The 16,125-nt window shown below is 41.2% G+C and overlaps 1 protein-coding gene across 1 annotated transcript in view; it reads right to left on the bottom strand.

Moving 5' to 3' along the window:
- ZC3H7A (zinc finger CCCH-type containing 7A) overlaps positions 1 to 16,125 on the bottom strand; it is a 1,693,893-nt gene that overhangs the window by 564,411 nt on the left and 1,113,357 nt on the right. Inside the window, exon 11 of the mRNA XM_044089416.1 lies at positions 6,417 to 6,469. Coding sequence (XP_043945351.1) covers positions 6,417 to 6,469 — 53 coding nt within the window. The remainder of the gene's footprint in view (positions 1 to 6,416; positions 6,470 to 16,125) is intronic.

Here is a 16,125-nt window from a genome sequence, read left to right as displayed (position 1 = left end):
GTGCATCCAATAATTTTGCTTTGACATGGTCAGGAATGGTTTGTTCTTTTAACCAAGCATGTCTACGTTTGACAGAGCCAGTAACAGCTGCTCTACAGGAAGCTTCCAATGAATCAAATCTGCATTGTAAAGTATGTCTGCCCACCTGTTCAGCTGCATGCAACAGATCCTGCATTTCCTTGAAATCAGACTGTTCAGAATGTGTACTCATTTTTTGTTTTAACTGAGACATTAGGAATTGCTGATATTTCAACATGTGAAACTGGCAATTTAATGCTCTCATAGCCAGAGTTGCTGACATGTATATTTTCTTTCCCCATCTATCTAGGGCTCTGGAATCCCTTTCAGAGGGCACAGGATTTTTAGCCATAGAAGCTTTAGCTCCCTTAGAACCCTGGGAAATTGTTTCTGGGTCAGCTACAAGGCTTTTATAAAGAAATTTGTGCGAGTCAAGTACTCTGTAGTATCTGTCTGGTTTGGCTGAAGCAGGAGGTAGAGAGTCTGGATTTAAACTAGACTCCAAGTAAACATCATCCACAATATCTAAAACAGGAGGGATAGCAAGTGGTCTGTGCTGGGGTAGTAAAAGGAACTCTCAGAGCCTTTTCTTAGAATCTGAGTAGTCCTGGCCTTCCCAGTGGAAATGTTCCCTCATGGTATGTAAAGTTTCCCCACAGGAGTAGTCTTCAGGGGGAGATGTTGAGGGAATAGATTCTTCAGCATCGGAATCTTCATAAGGTGGAAAAGTGTAATCCTGTTCCTCAGAAGAATCTGAGGAGAGAGAAACCTGGTCAGAGGATGCATAATCCTCCTCTTGTCTTGGTCTTTTATCAGGAGGGGGATGGGAACCCCTGATTAGGGTAATCAAATCTTCAGCCATCTTAAGCATCTGTTTCTTAGGCATGGGGCCTTGAACTGTAGACTGATGTACAGTTTTCTTAGGTTTTAAAGGAGTTTTAAGCTTAGCATAAGATTTAATGGTGAGTGTAGTCGGTCTGAAGACACCTTCTGCAACCGAAGGTGTTTCCACTGCACCGGTGTCTACTTCTGCTCCGGTGTCGGAAGATGACTGCGTCGGCCTAGTAGGCTCCGCTTGGGAATCTGCAGCTGTCTGGGGTTCCAGTTCTGCGGTCGTCAGGGGCTACGTAGGCGCCTCACTGAAAACCGGAGAACCGGTGACAGGCCCAGCTGAGGCCTCGGAGTCTGGTTTGTTCCTAGGCTGCCTGTCCTTATCCTTGCGTTTTTTATGTATGGCGGTCGTCGGCTGCTCCGACGGCATGATATAATTAAATTTCCTATCAAAGTAATGCCGTGCAAAGTCAAAACGGCGTTTGATAGTTCGTTTATTAAACCTAGCACAAAACTGACAACCTGTGATGTCATGGTCTGGGCCTAGGCAAGGAATACAATAGGAATGGAAGTCTTTATGAGGTATTTGCTTCCCACAAGAAATGCAATTGTTAACTTTTTCTGACATCGGACTGAGGCAAGAAAATGTTCCCCAACAGGGTACTTAGCTTTATTGAAGACTTCGGACTGAAATTCAAATCGAAAATTTCAGGTGTCGGCTGACCGGCACTTGCGAACTGCTTCTGCTTCAGGCACCGCACGGCAAGAAAGACTGAAGAAAATGGCGTCAGATGCCTCTTATATACCCCTGGCACACTGACGTCAGGAAAGAAGCGACAGCAACCGACACCGGACCAAGACTTTGGAATTCGGGCCGACTACGAGACCACCTGACGGCAGGATAACCCAAGTGTGATGACTGCAGCTGGGTAACACAATGAACATCTGCAAATGTGAGGAAGCAATAGCAAAGCAAAGAAACTTCCTGAACTGAAGATGAATGGGAATATGAAGATAGGCATCCCTCCTGTCCAATGACACCATGAAGACCTGAGGAAGAAGGTTGGGCAGGGTTAACATGCGAAAGATGGGAACCTTCAGAAAGGTATTTAGATGGGAAATGTCTAGAATGTGTCTCCAAGGAACATCCTTCTTGGGTAACAGGAACAGCCTGGAGTAGAACCCTTTTCCTGCTTGGGAGGGCAGAACTACCTGAACACTGCCCTGAGAAAGGAGGTTGGAAATGACTTGCAGAAAGAGTTCCAGTTGTTTCTTTGGAGGTTGTGGAATACCCCTGAAGGGGGGAAGAGTCTTCCACACCATAAAGTATGCTTGTAGGATGACGGATAGGACCCAAGAGTCCTGAGTTATCTGTTTCCAAGCAGGGACAGAGAGAGATAGAGAGGTGAAGGGACAGAGGTGTTAAAAGCTTGGGAGGTGGGTAGTCAAAGACTACTTGGCTTGGCCTGAAAGGGTTGTTTCTGTGTGGGAGTACAAGTGGTTGACTTGGAGGAACATTGTTTCCTAGAGTCTCTCTTACCTTTGGAATTTTGGGGCCTGGCAGACTTTCTAACAAAGGTGATCTTGGCAAGGCAGTTCCTCTGAAACCTGGGCCCTGGGGAAACAAAAATATGCTTCAGGTCTTGCAACTCCTTGCCCTTCTCCTGAACAGAGTTAAAGTGTTCTGTAGCAGAGGTACCAAACAATGCCTTGTTGTCCAACCCTAAAGTTCTTAGATTTGTGTAAGTGAGGAAAATACCACCGAGAATAGTACCTTGCAAGAGAGTGACAGATGGAGGACAATACTACTGGTGTAAAAAAAAACAAGCTTAATTTCTCTGGCACACAGTTGAAGATTCCATGGTGAAGCAATCTACTTTCTAGGTGGTCTGGTTTCCACACAGAAACAACCCTTTCAGGCCAAGCCAGGTAGTCTGTGACTACCCACCTCCCTTATGGAATTTCTTAACTGAAGGTCTACAACAAAAAGGAAGGCCCATGGGTTGATAGGCTAAGAAAACAGAAGCATGCACTTTCATGGATGTGCAAGCTAAACCTCATCTGTAAAGGTCTGACAGGTACTCCAGAACAAATCACAATCTAACCTTTCTGGGGACAAGGTCCATGAACTGGCACCATAAGGAGAACATTTTATACTTAGACAGATTGTATTTTCTTTGATGGGGTTTCCTAGCCACCTTCTTAAAGTTTAGCACATCCTGTGAATACTTCTGCCTGCCTAGGCTTAGGGTAAAATCATACAAGTTATCAGTCTTACAGTGGCCAGGTTGGGATCCAGCAGAGACTCTCTGTTTGGTGTCAACAGGTCTGCTTTCTGAGTTTACACTTTATGTTTCCCCCTTGCCAGGTTGTTCAGAAGAGGAAACCACTGCTGTCTTGGTCAAAAATAAGCTGAGGGGATCATTTTTGGTCTCTTCTCCTGGTGCCCTACTGTATTGTTTTTCTGGTTTAGTTACTTGTTGGGCATTTACATACATAGGTATCCTTCAGGTCTATGTTAACTCTAATGCCCCTTGAGGAAGGATTGGTGGGGTGAGAATTCTGAATGTGGGGAACTTTAGGCATTTGTTTATTAAATGGAACAGGTCTAGAATGGACCTCCAAGGGTTTTTCCTTGGAACTAGGAAGTGCCTTGAATAAAATCCTCCACCTTCCTTCCCTGAGGGAACATTTTCTATGACTCATACATCTAATATGCTTTACAGGATCTATGGAATGAGATCTAACTGGTCCTCAGATGCCAGGGTTATACCTCTGAGCTGAAAGGTTTCTAGGAACTGAAGACTATACCCTTTTAAAGATGTTTAGAAACCACTGGTCATGTGTGATTTCTTTACATCTTTAAAAAAACTGGACAACTGTCCCACATGTTTTTGAGACAGAGGTGAAGTGGTAGCATGGTTAAGTCACAGTTAATCCCTCTGAACGTCCTGGCCCTGAGGGCCCTCAGGCTTCCCTCCCTCTCTCTTTCCCTTGGGGTTTTGCTTCTCATTTCAATTTCCCTTTGCCAGATCAGTGACTACTTCTCTGGGTTTAGAAAAACAGGTCTTGATGAGAAAATCTGTGGCATACCTAGATACAAAGTTTGAAAAATGTGTTTCCAATTTCTTGTACACCTCATGAAATGGGGTTCCAAAGAGAAGATCCTTACACTGAAGACCTCTGTCTTTATATTGTCTGGCAGGGGCATGGTACTTAGCCATACAAGTCTCCTGATAACCTGCCCCATGTTTCCTGCCCTGCATGAAGCATCAACTGCATCACAGCAACAGTTCATTTTTTAAGAGTGCTTTGCAACTTGGAAAGATAGGTCACATAAATCAAGCAACTATTGTCTCATCTCTTTATCTTCCATCCCCTCTATCTTAATCCTTACTTTTTCTAACAGTGTTGCTAGTATGAAAGCATGTGGGATTGGCTGTTTAAGGCTCTGAAAGAAAGGGTAGCAGCAGTGTAAAGTTTCTTACCAAATCTATCCAAAGAATGGATCATGTTAGGGATGAGACTGCTTCCTTGTTAGGATCCAAGGACACCACATTTGGATCTGACAAAGAATCCCTGCAAAGATACTTGTGGGAGCCCTTGACCTCATACATTTTTCAGGTTTCCTGGGAGCAGAATGAAAGTGGTTAGGCTCCAGTAATGCATTATGAAACATCTTACAGAACATCTAGCAGTGGAGAAACTGCTAATGGCTTAGAATAAGGCAAACCCATGTAAGCTCACACACCTTGAATGAGCTTCAGAGTATTCCACAGATTTCCAATATAAAGTTTCATTCTTCCAGTGAAGGGTGTTTCCAAAGAAAAGTCCTCTGGTTTGGGAGTCGAAGGCAGAGTGTCTTCCATGTCCAAGTTCTCGGTGAATGGAAGCAACTCACATATGCCAGCTCATTAACTTCCCAGTCATGGGAGTCAGATTCCATTGGGGAAGACAATCCTTCACTTTTTAGAAGGTGCCCCAGATACCACGTATGTCTCCAGGTAGAGTAAAGAATTTGAAGAAGCCCATGGGGAGAAATGGGTCAAGGTACCACCTGGTCTAGGTTGAGGTAAGTACTGTTGTTTGAGCCTCACAGTATCAGAAACCTCCACCTTTGACACCACGGGTTGCAGGCAGGGACGCAGAACACAATGTAGTCTTTGTGAATCTCCTCATAAACAAAGATCTTGTGAATCCCACCTTCCTCTAATGAAAATACAATACGTGCCTCCTATGCTGAAGGGCCTTTGACTAACGGAGGAACTTCATGTATGCAGATTAAGAAGGACATGATAAAATCCAAAGGCACGGGTGCTTGCAAAGTGGCTCCACCTCAGCAAAACATGACTACTCAGATGGGGTCTGCAAAAGCACCTCACCTAATGTTGGGTCACAAAACCTGAGTCATCTGCCATGTCTGTGGTTTTCTGACATGTCTTCCTTTTGCCTGAATGCTTCTTCTCAACAGTGAGGCTCCCGGAGATCTTGGCCAATGCCATGGCGACACAAAACCAGACACATTCCCTTTTTTTGGAAACGAACATCTAGAGAGATTTCTGTTGACGATGATTGTCCTTAGGGTGAAAGACACATGGTGTGGACAACAGTCCACATCATGCACAGAGCTGAAGCAAAATAGACACTTGCTATGAAAATCTTTGTGTAGGATTTGCTTTCCAATCACCACACAATTGCTGACTTTCACAACAACTTCCAATAAACTAGAGTCAGGGTCAAATTCAGACATTATCTAACTTATCAATCAAACAGTCAAAAAAGATAAGACAAACAACTTATGGGTATTTATCTGCTTCCTGAAGGCTGGCCAAACAAAGGACTACACAAGCTGTGAAAAGCACACATGGTAATACCAACTGCATGGCAAGAAAGATTTGAAGATGGTGTCGGCTGACACACCCTTTATAGATGCTGTCAATTTCAGTGGACCATTACTACTTCCTGTACCCTCAGGAAGGGTAAGCTAGCTTTGGCTGCTCATTCATCCCCCCTGACTGGTCCGCTAGCACCTGTGCTGCTAGCTAGTTTGGGTGCCTGATAAAATGTTACACACCTCTAAGCCATGTTACCAAGAAAGTACACATCTTATTTGATATAAATAGAATATGGCATGCTTAATACTAAGTTAAAATTCATTTAATATAAAATAGTTAATGTAACATACTACTTGCTATCTCATACACAAACATATATTATGTATTATAACTACAGGAAAAGAGGGTTGAAATATATGGTAAGTATACTTTTAAATGCTAATGACTAGCTTCAGGGAATTTTCACGTCCTCTGGTACATATTCTTTTTACAATAGCTTGATTAAACACCTTATGGAGGCTAGGAGTACATCTATATTGTCTAAGTTGTTTATTCACAATCCCAGCAAACATTCCACATGTCAAAAACTTAATCTCAATGAAAATTCCTCTAGTGTTTACAACTTATTCTGGAAGCACAAGCCATACAAAGAATCCAGAAGGGGGAAAAGAAAATGAAAAAAAAAAAGATTTTTCCTACCAATGTCTATGAATAACATGTTATAATACTTACTGTACTATAAGACAAACTACTGCCAAAAGGGCCACCAATCAAAGAATGCGAATCTAAAAGTGACAAAAAAACTGTGTCAGACACTATGCAAGCAATGTTTATAATTTCCTTACAGTAATAATGCTTGTTAACAGCCGATCCTTGTACATTAATCATCTACTCTTACAAAACAAATTAAATCAAACTAAAACTTTTATTAGATAATAAAAACACATTTAAGAACACAACAAATGATTCATATCAGCAAGCCATGTATCAGCATGCTGCAGACTGTAAACAAAAAGTTATCACACTGTCATCATCATCATCATCATCATCCAGAGACAGACCAAGAGATGAAAGGTTAATATTGGTAGCCCAAGATACCATGGGCTGCATACATGTTGGTTTATAAAGCCCACTGAACATGTAGGAGAAACAGACAAATGTAGGTTTTGTAAAACCGAACTGGAAACAGTGGCACTTTGTTGCTGGTTGTGACATATTAATGACAGAAGAACTGTATACTGAAAGGCATAATAATGTGGCAAGACTGTTGCACTGGGGATTGTGCAAACATTATGACATTGAAGTGGCCGATAAACACTGGAAACATGAACCACAAAGCATCACAGAAAATGAAGAAGTCTGCATCACATGGGATCATCCATTACCAACAGTTCAAAAGATAGATGCCAGAAAAACAGACATAGTGATCCAAGAAAAGAAGACAAGAATAGCACTGATCATTGAAACTGCCACACCCAGTGACTACAGTGTCTTGTGTACAGACTGACGCAAAGTCATAAAATATCAGAATCTACAGGCAGAAACAAGAGCAATGTGGAAGAAAGATACCCAGACAGTTCCAATAGCAGTAGGAGCAATGGGTCTTATAAAAAAAAATTATAATCATAATTAGATATGTTACCAATATATGTAACTTCATACGACCTGCAGAAGGAGTCATTACTGAGCACAGTGCGGGCGTTGCGAAGAGTACTACTGGCTGACATCAAAGATTGAAACAATACTAATTTCATGAACTTTAATTGTACTTTGACTTACGAATGAGGTCCATTCCTGTCATGGTATTAGAAATCCAAAAGACTTGGGAGAAATTAAGACAGTGAAGACAGATGTAGTGGGGTCATGTATAAAGCAGAATCTTCACTAAAGGTAGTGGTGACATTTTCTTTTCACAGAAGAAAAAACTGAAAGGAAAACTAGCCCATGTCATGTCTGAAAACAGTCTATAAACCAGCTCACTCATAATATATAAAGAATCTAAAATGTTTTCTTTTTATCTAGGCTTTAATGAATTATATTTGCTGATTTGGGGAAATATTTCAAGTTTCAGGCTACCGACTTCATACTAAAGGTGTGCTTCATAAATCTACATCGTACAGGTACAGACTGTTAGGAACTGCCCAGTTAGATGGATTTGGAACAGTAATAACATCTTTTGGTACTTACGTATTATCACAACCAGATTTTCGCGTTTGCGACTTTTGCATTCTGTCAACAGTTGTCGTGCAGCTTTTGTTTTCAGAAAGAAAAATCAACGAATGCACAGTAAGTAATGCTTGTTGAAGTGTTGGAATTGTATTTTTAGGAAGTTAAAAACCTTTAGTGAAACTTCTGGTCATTTATAAACATTTTGAATTTACAGACAAGTAGTGAGACCTTTACAAGTAGTCGCTGCTGATAGTAAGAACATGATTCCTTACATGCTGAACAATGACTATTTTTTTTCTTTACTAACCCGAGTTTAAATCTGAAGACTAAACATTGTGAAATACTACCCGATTCCCCCAAAAGACACACACACACACACACCACACACACACACACACACACACACACACACACACACACACACACACACACACACACCACAGGACTGTCACTGATACTACAAAGGAATGCAAAATACGAGGTCAAGACAATTGGCCTAATTTCTCCCTCAGATAATGCAGAAAAAAGGGAATACTGTATACGAAAAGTAAATGTCTAAAACTTGCATGTTTGCCCTATGGTCCAAACAGCTGTTACATAGCTGGTTAAAATCATATTGAGGAAAAAAATAAAAGTTGAGTATTGGCCACGAACATTCACAGGGAATGTTTCTGATTACCTTGCCTTAGCCTCGATTGTAATCAGCAAAGCAATATCTGTCTTGTGGCACAGCTGAGTGGAGTTCACCGCAAAAGTGTGACAAGCGAGGCAGGAGTCGACAAATTTAGTTATTCCTCTCCTGCCTCATACTGTGTGTGGCACATTAGCCGTAACTTGCCTACACTCCCCTTTCCATCTTAATACAACTGTCTCCCATGACACAGCATGATATTCGTAAGCATGAAAATCTGATTGCGGTAATACTTAAGCACCCATCTTTCTATATATATGTATGATATGAGCTTACTCAATAATTCTGAGACTTTTAATAATGCATCTCAACTCACCAATACTAAAAGCCCAAACTTATATAAAAACAAAACAGTAAAAATCCTTTTCTAATAAGCAGAACCTGAACAGAGCATACACCTACAGTTTTACAGATGAACAAGATGCTAAGAACATAAAAGCTCCACTTACTAATATGTATTTAGAATGTGTATACAACTACTTCATTTTTTTTACCCCCATCCATCCATTCAAATGATCAGATGACTCCACTGCCTTCACCCCCAATGAACCACTCATTCCTCCTCAGGATAAGCACTGGGGCTTCCAGTGTGAACTCACCAATCTTTCCTCTCTCCTGGGACACACTAGGCCCATTCTGGGCAGGGAATGATCCCTATGACTCACTGGTTCCCTGTTAAGGGGAAGCTCACCAGTGTCCCAGTCACAGAAGAATGCTGATGCCATCCCCTCCTGCTTCTGCTCTGATGAAGCACAAACCAGTGTTTTGACAATATGTTGCAGACTGTGTGGATCTTAACTACACAGCAAATTCTGACAAGCTATGAAACATTATAGTTATGTACTGACCACCACTCTGTATCTGTGCGTCTGTTTTCATCCTTCCTCAACTGATGGGTTTCAGATCCAATCCTAGGATCCATCCTTTGCCACTCAACTGACTTTAGGCTCTGTAGCTCAAGCTCCTCCCCTTATCCATAATTCCATAACTACTTCTGAGTTACCTCAGATCTCATTTGCTGCTTCAGCAAGACATGGTCACTGTTAGCTCGAGTTAAGTTGGTTGATTTTTTTGCAATACATATACTCCATTTCCTCACTTTTCATCTAGTTTCTCATTAGTTTTTCTCCATATATTATCCTCCCCATATTAAAGAAATAAATAAGTACATATAGCTAAATTCCAAATCCTTTACATGTTAATGCTTGGGCCTTAAGCTCTCGCTCTGTTCTATTGCCTTGAGGTATATCTTTATTACCACTGCTGGTATTTTTGATTACTATTTTTTATAGTTACCCTTGGGATATACCTTTATTACCATTGTTGATATTTCTTTTTCATTACCTCCAACTGCCTTCTTTGCTTTTTAGATATAAGTACTGGTCAGTACTATGGTAATTGTGACTGGTGTTAAAATGTCAGCGAAAACTACTCGTTTCAAAAAGTGCTCCTCTTGTGGGTAAAAGATCCCAAATTTGGATAGTCATTCATTATGTGTGTACTGCTTATGTCCAGGACATCCTGAGGTTTCATGTGATATTTGTGCAAGCTTTCATAATAGAGCTTTAGTTGAATGAAAAAATAAGCTGATATTGAAAAGTCTACTTCCATGTTCTGCCTATTCTAACTCTGGACAACCATTTTCCTCTAAGAAGTCTTCAGCGGATACAGCAGAGAGATCTAAAGAATAGAGGAAGCACTCCGACTGCTGTCCTCCCCCACTCTTTTGGGCTTGACTCTAACCGAGAAGGTTTTTAAGTTCTCAGTTCTTACTATCTCAAAGACCATGACTCCAAAGAAAGCAAAATCAAAATCGCTGGATTCATTTCCTCATTTGGATCTGTGCAAGTCCAAATGTAAATCTCTGAAGTTTTCTCCTGAATCAGTCCCTTCAAGGCTTCACTCTCCTCCCAACCTGCAAGACACACCTCAAACAGCTTCCCATCCACCATCTACATTATCTTCCCACAGATCATCCAAGAGCTTATTAGAAGCAGACGTGGACAGGATGATGAAGAAATTTCTCAGAACCCAGACTCAGTTGGGTGATTACCAGTTCCGGCTCTCATCAGATCTGTGAGCATCTCCACATCTCAACCCCAGGCTTTGGCTACTATTCCAAGCCATCCTATGGTATCAGAGCTTTTAGATCTGAGATTCTTGAGTGTGTCTGTATGTCGGATCCGAAGACTTGTCATTCTTCCACTCAGACACATTCTATGACCCAGATGGATCTGACCTTGTCAGATCTAGAAGGATCTTGGGGCTGTAGCATCAGTGCTGGATCCGGTGGATTGGGATCAACTCCATTGATTTCCGAGCTGTCCCATCCTCTCGGAACTTCAACGCTGAACAGCTCGGGTCCACTTTACTTAGTCCTAAGGTGAAAGAAACTCTCTCCAGAAGCAAGAAAGATGGGAAGACGCATTCTACCATAGGAATCCATGGACCTTCTCCCGAAACCAGAGAGGGAGTAGAAAATTGTGGTTCAAAAAATCACAAGGTTCTTTGCATGATTCCTATAGAGAAAGATCCCATCGCAGCACAGGGGAGGAACTCTAGTGTAAGACACCATCTTCGTGGCACAGGTGGCCTGCAACATCAGGGCTTCAGAGGTTCATTCTCGGATAGGCCCTTTCAGTGTCCCTGAAGGATTACCCAACTGCTAAACTTGGGAGAAAGTCCGGGATGCCTAGCTCTGCACCCACAAGCCTGGACTGCCATTACCAAAAACTCTTGGATGCACAATATCATATCAGAACTGTGAGTAAACTGTTTGTATATTTATATTTTCAGTACTTACGCTTTCTTATGTGAAAACTATAATTTGTTCTGTATACCGGCATTTCAGTTTGTACTCTATTTTATCCACAGATGACTGCACCAATCCCACAGCTCGAGCAGGGTGAATAGAACCAAAAGAAAATTCCACAAATTGTGAAAAAACGATTTATTAAACCACAAAGTCACACAGCAGCTATGTATAATGGTTTAGCACTTTCATCTGACTGTAACCAGACTTCATCAGAACCATTAATTACATAGTAATTGACACTTATAAAGCCTTTTTTGGCGCCAAAAACCTCCCAAAATTTGTATTTAAAAATTAAAAAAAATTCTATCCTAACAATATACCTAGTTGAAATGTCACAATAATAAATAATAAAAATGATAACTAATTTAGAGGGTATGTATTAAAATGCCATTTTAGTTCCCTTTCTTACCCCAAAATGCAACGGGAAAATTACTGATGTTCCATACAGTTAGAGGCAAGCTGCAGGTACAAAAATAAAAAAAGCTGCTAGAAAAAAAAAAAAAAAGAGTTATCCAACCAGTCCCACCAGACCAGCTAGGGTCTGGAACTTATTCAAGATTCCTTTTGGTGTCAAAGAAGACAGGGGACCTCAGACCAATTTTGGATCTAGCAATCTAAATCAGTTTCTGAAACACTCAAAGTTCCGTAAAGTCACAGTTCAGTCCATCTTGCCTCTTTTAAGGAAGGACAATTAGATGTGTTCTATAGATCTTCAGGATGCATACTATCATAACAAGATACACAAATGCAGAAGACACCTGAGCTTCTGGCTGGGAGACACTCACTACCACTTCAGAGCCCTGCCCTTTGGTCTCACCACAGCCCCCTGGGTGTTCAAGTGTATGGCAGTGGTTGCAGCTCACTTCAGACTGCAAGGATTCCAGGTGTTTCTATACATAGACAACTGGCTCCTATCTGCTTCCACCAAGCCTCTATTAATTCCTGCCAGGGATCACCTGCTCCATCTCTGTTCACAGCTGCACAGTACCATAAATTATTCCAAGTCTCACCTTTGTCCAACACACCCCCTGGAGTTCATGTGTGCCCATCTACATAAGAAATCACAAGCAGCAAGTCTTCCTCGGTCAAGATTGCAGACCTTAACGAAACAGGTACGACATACTCTTACTCTCAGTTCACCTCCAGCCAAACTAGTTCTTCAACTGTTGGGTTCCATTGCAGCCTCCACAGTTCTAGTTCCTTTCGCGCATTTTCACATGAGACTACTACAGTGGACCCTAGCGGTGGAGTGGTCGATAAGACAGACATCAGCCAATGTCAATTCCCAGTTCACATCACAGCTGTTTTTAGGCGACACATAGCATGGTGGATTCATGCAGAGGAAGTTTTCCAGGGTCATCCCTTCATACTCTCTTCCACAAAGCCACAGCGATTATGGACTCCTCCTAACTGGGGTGGGAGGTCATTACTTGGGAAGGACAGTCCAAGCTATGTGGACTCGGACAGAGGTCAAACTTCACATCAATGTCCTACAAATAAGAGCAATCCTACATACACTGCAAGTGTTTCAAGATATTCTCCCTTTCTGGATGGCTACAATTCAGATGGACAACATGCCGGTAATCTAGTACCATATCTTACCTACTTTGCAGAGAGTCAATGAGAGTGTGGCAATGGGTGATCGCTTTAGACCGCTTTCTCTTGGCAATGCATATTTTGGGGAAAACCAATGTGCTAGCAGGCAAACTAAGCAGGTCCATTTTAATCCCTCCTGAATGGTCTCCCAACCAATCAGTGGTGGACATGATCTTTCACCAATGGGGTCAACAGTGCTGCAACCTTTTTTGCCTCTCCCATCAATACTAAGAGCAGCAAGTACTTTGCCCTCATCCCACCCCTCCCCGGAGGGTGAGTCACCCTTCCATTTTCTAAACTTCCTGTTCTACAAAAGGTCACAATGGCAGCAAGCAAAGCAGGGCAGACCAGACTTTCCTATCCAAAGCAACAGTTTCCGGCTTATCAGTGGGATCCTAAGACATTCCTAAACAAGTTAAGAGATATAATCCTGCCAAAGTGTCCTGGGCCTGTCACAGTAGGCCACAAATGGCACAACTTTTGTGGAAAGTGTCAAGGGGAGCATCTTCAGAGGTCACACAAACCACCTAAACTGCTCCATCTCCAAACTAAATAGTAACTCAGTTTTAACCTTTGTGTTTTTAAGTGAGTTCTGAAGCTGGCTTGCATGGCTTAATGTAAAAAAGCTAGTACTGAGTTTAAGACAATTAACTAAATTTTGTTATGGGAACCACAGACTAAGACACAGAGTTCACAGTCTAGTGCGTGAGAACTGATGGATGCTCTGGCACTTCATGCTGATGATACAACTTATTTGACTATAGGACTAATGAATGCTGAAATACTGGTGGTCCACCTAGAGTTTAAAAAACTTTTGTGTCAGCAGCAGAATTTATCTGGTAAGTTGCTTTTGCATGATGAGGTGGAAGCTTCTTTTGTCAGGTCAAGATCTGAGAGTAAAAAGAGTTGGAAATGCAGACAAACTACCTTGCTGAGACAGACAGAGTCACTACTGAAGGTGTAGAACTTGGACAACAAGGGAAGCCACTCTTACTTGCACCGTTTTCAGAAGCCCAGGAAGAAAAGTACAGTACACTTACTTCCCAAATTTTCTCCAGAACTGACTTTGAAAGTGGTCCTTCAGAATACCCTTCAGAATCACTAGAATGGAACACTGCAAACTGAGTGAGCTTCACTGTGTGTTGGTGGCTGAGATATCTGACTTAGGGAGAAGGCTCACCCTATTAACAATGAAGTTTCTGTCATTCAGGGAGAAAGAGACAGCTCTAAGCGGGGTATGGATCACTGGTCCTATCTATTATAATGGAGCATATGTAATTTTTGATCAGGACTATTCAACAATGGTCATGGAATAAAAGAAAAACCTGCATTCTCTTTTGTTTTTTTTTTTTCTGAAAAAGAAGGAGATAAAAGCAGGGAGTCTCTTACCATTATGCTACATATGTCATGTTGAACAGGGACTGTATTCCTCTAAAAGATCAGGATAAATTGGGGAATGGCTTGACATGTATACGTCTGAGCCCAGAATCTATAGAAATGGTATCTTCCTGGGTCAGAAGGGGATGCATACATTGTCTGTCCCATCAAAGCCCAATAAACAACTTGTCCTGAACATGGCTGCATACTGAGTAACAGCATAATTCAAGCTCTCCCAGTGTGGAAAAAGAAACTTTGCAGAGAATGCCACTGGACCTGGATTTCTGGGTAAATTTCAGTAACTGGCTAGTAAGTGCACTGCCTGGATGCCAGGAAAAAATGCAAAGGACCTGAAGGAAAATCAGCTACAAAAGGTGATGAAAAAAAAAACTAACTGGCAAGAGTACTGCAGCTGTTCAGCCAAAAGTAGTGCAAGCTCCAGACATGACTTCCGGTAACCTACAGGAAAGTATAAGGAAACTGCACACAGACCTGACTGAAATAAATGAAACAGTGATGGAGCATATCAACTCAAACAATAAAATGCTGGAAAACATGGAATAAGCTTTAAATAGATATTCAGATAAGGTGATAAAAATGTAAAACTCAGAGGTCGAAATGAAGAAAAGGCTGGCTGACTATGAGATTGCACAAGAAGAGATGTTTCAAAAAATTTACAGAATTGGAAGATAGAGCATGTAGGGAAAACCCCAGATTTTCTGCTGTACCAGAGAAGCTGGAAGGAACAAACTGTATTAATTTTATGAAACCACAAATAAGCAACTGGGTATTTCAGAACAGGAATTGTTAATTGAAAGGGCACATCGTATGTATGCTCCAAACCTGGCTATGAGAAAACAACCTACATCTTTATTAGTAAAGATGCAATCTTGCCAGCAGAAGGAGTTGATTCTTACAAAACTATGGCAGAAGGACAAAATTCTAAAAGTGGGAGACAGCACATTGTTTGTGGAGAATGACTACTCAATGTACACCATGCAGAAGAGGAGTAAATTTATTCCATTATTCAGGGAATGTCAAGAAGCAGGCATGAGATTCAAACTGCTGTACCCAGCTATTTCAAAATATTTCTTCCTGGAGGAACAAAATCATTTTTTGATAAAGTACATGCTAAGAAAGAAATACAAAGGTTTGTCCAACAAAGAGTGAGCCGTGAAACAGAAGGAGCTTCTGCTTCTTGTTCTTCTGGTAAAAAGAACACAGACAGACTATGCAACTGTAACCTTTTCCGGTGTTTCAATGGAAAATGCTTGAGAGAGGGGAAAAAAGGACAAGAGCTGACTTACAGAACTGAAAATACGTTGGAAATGAAGCAGCAACAGAGTTTTGGAGATGGAAATGAATAGGTATACAACAAGAAAATATGGAAATATTAGACTTTGTTGGACTTTGTCAAACTCGTAGGTGAATCTAAAGCATGTGCCCTACTTCATGACATGAATGTTTGGAGAATAAAATCAGTAACTTGGAAATGGAGAAATGTAGGATTACAAAACAATTATATTTGTGAAACATGACAGAACAAGAAAATCTGGAAATATTGGACTTTTTTAAACTTGCAGGGGACTCTAAAGCATATGCCCTACTTCATGTCATTAATGTTCATAAACATACTCATGAGAGGAAAAGAGGAGGGAGAAAGTTAACTGTAAGGAAAACACATTTAGTTTCTTAACATTATTTTGATAGTGCATGATTTTTTGCATGTTATAAAGTGAAGTTTTTTCAATTATTTGTAAGTGTAATGGAGATACTAATGTAAACATGTGGTC

Source organism: Protopterus annectens, chromosome 12.part0, assembly GCF_019279795.1.
Source record: "Protopterus annectens isolate FY-2018-M chromosome 12.part0, PAN1.0, whole genome shotgun sequence".
Lineage (NCBI taxonomy): Eukaryota > Metazoa > Chordata > Ceratodontiformes > Protopteridae > Protopterus > Protopterus annectens.
The sequence above is the reverse complement of the archived record's forward strand: the minus strand, read 5'-3'. Positions and strand labels throughout refer to the sequence as shown.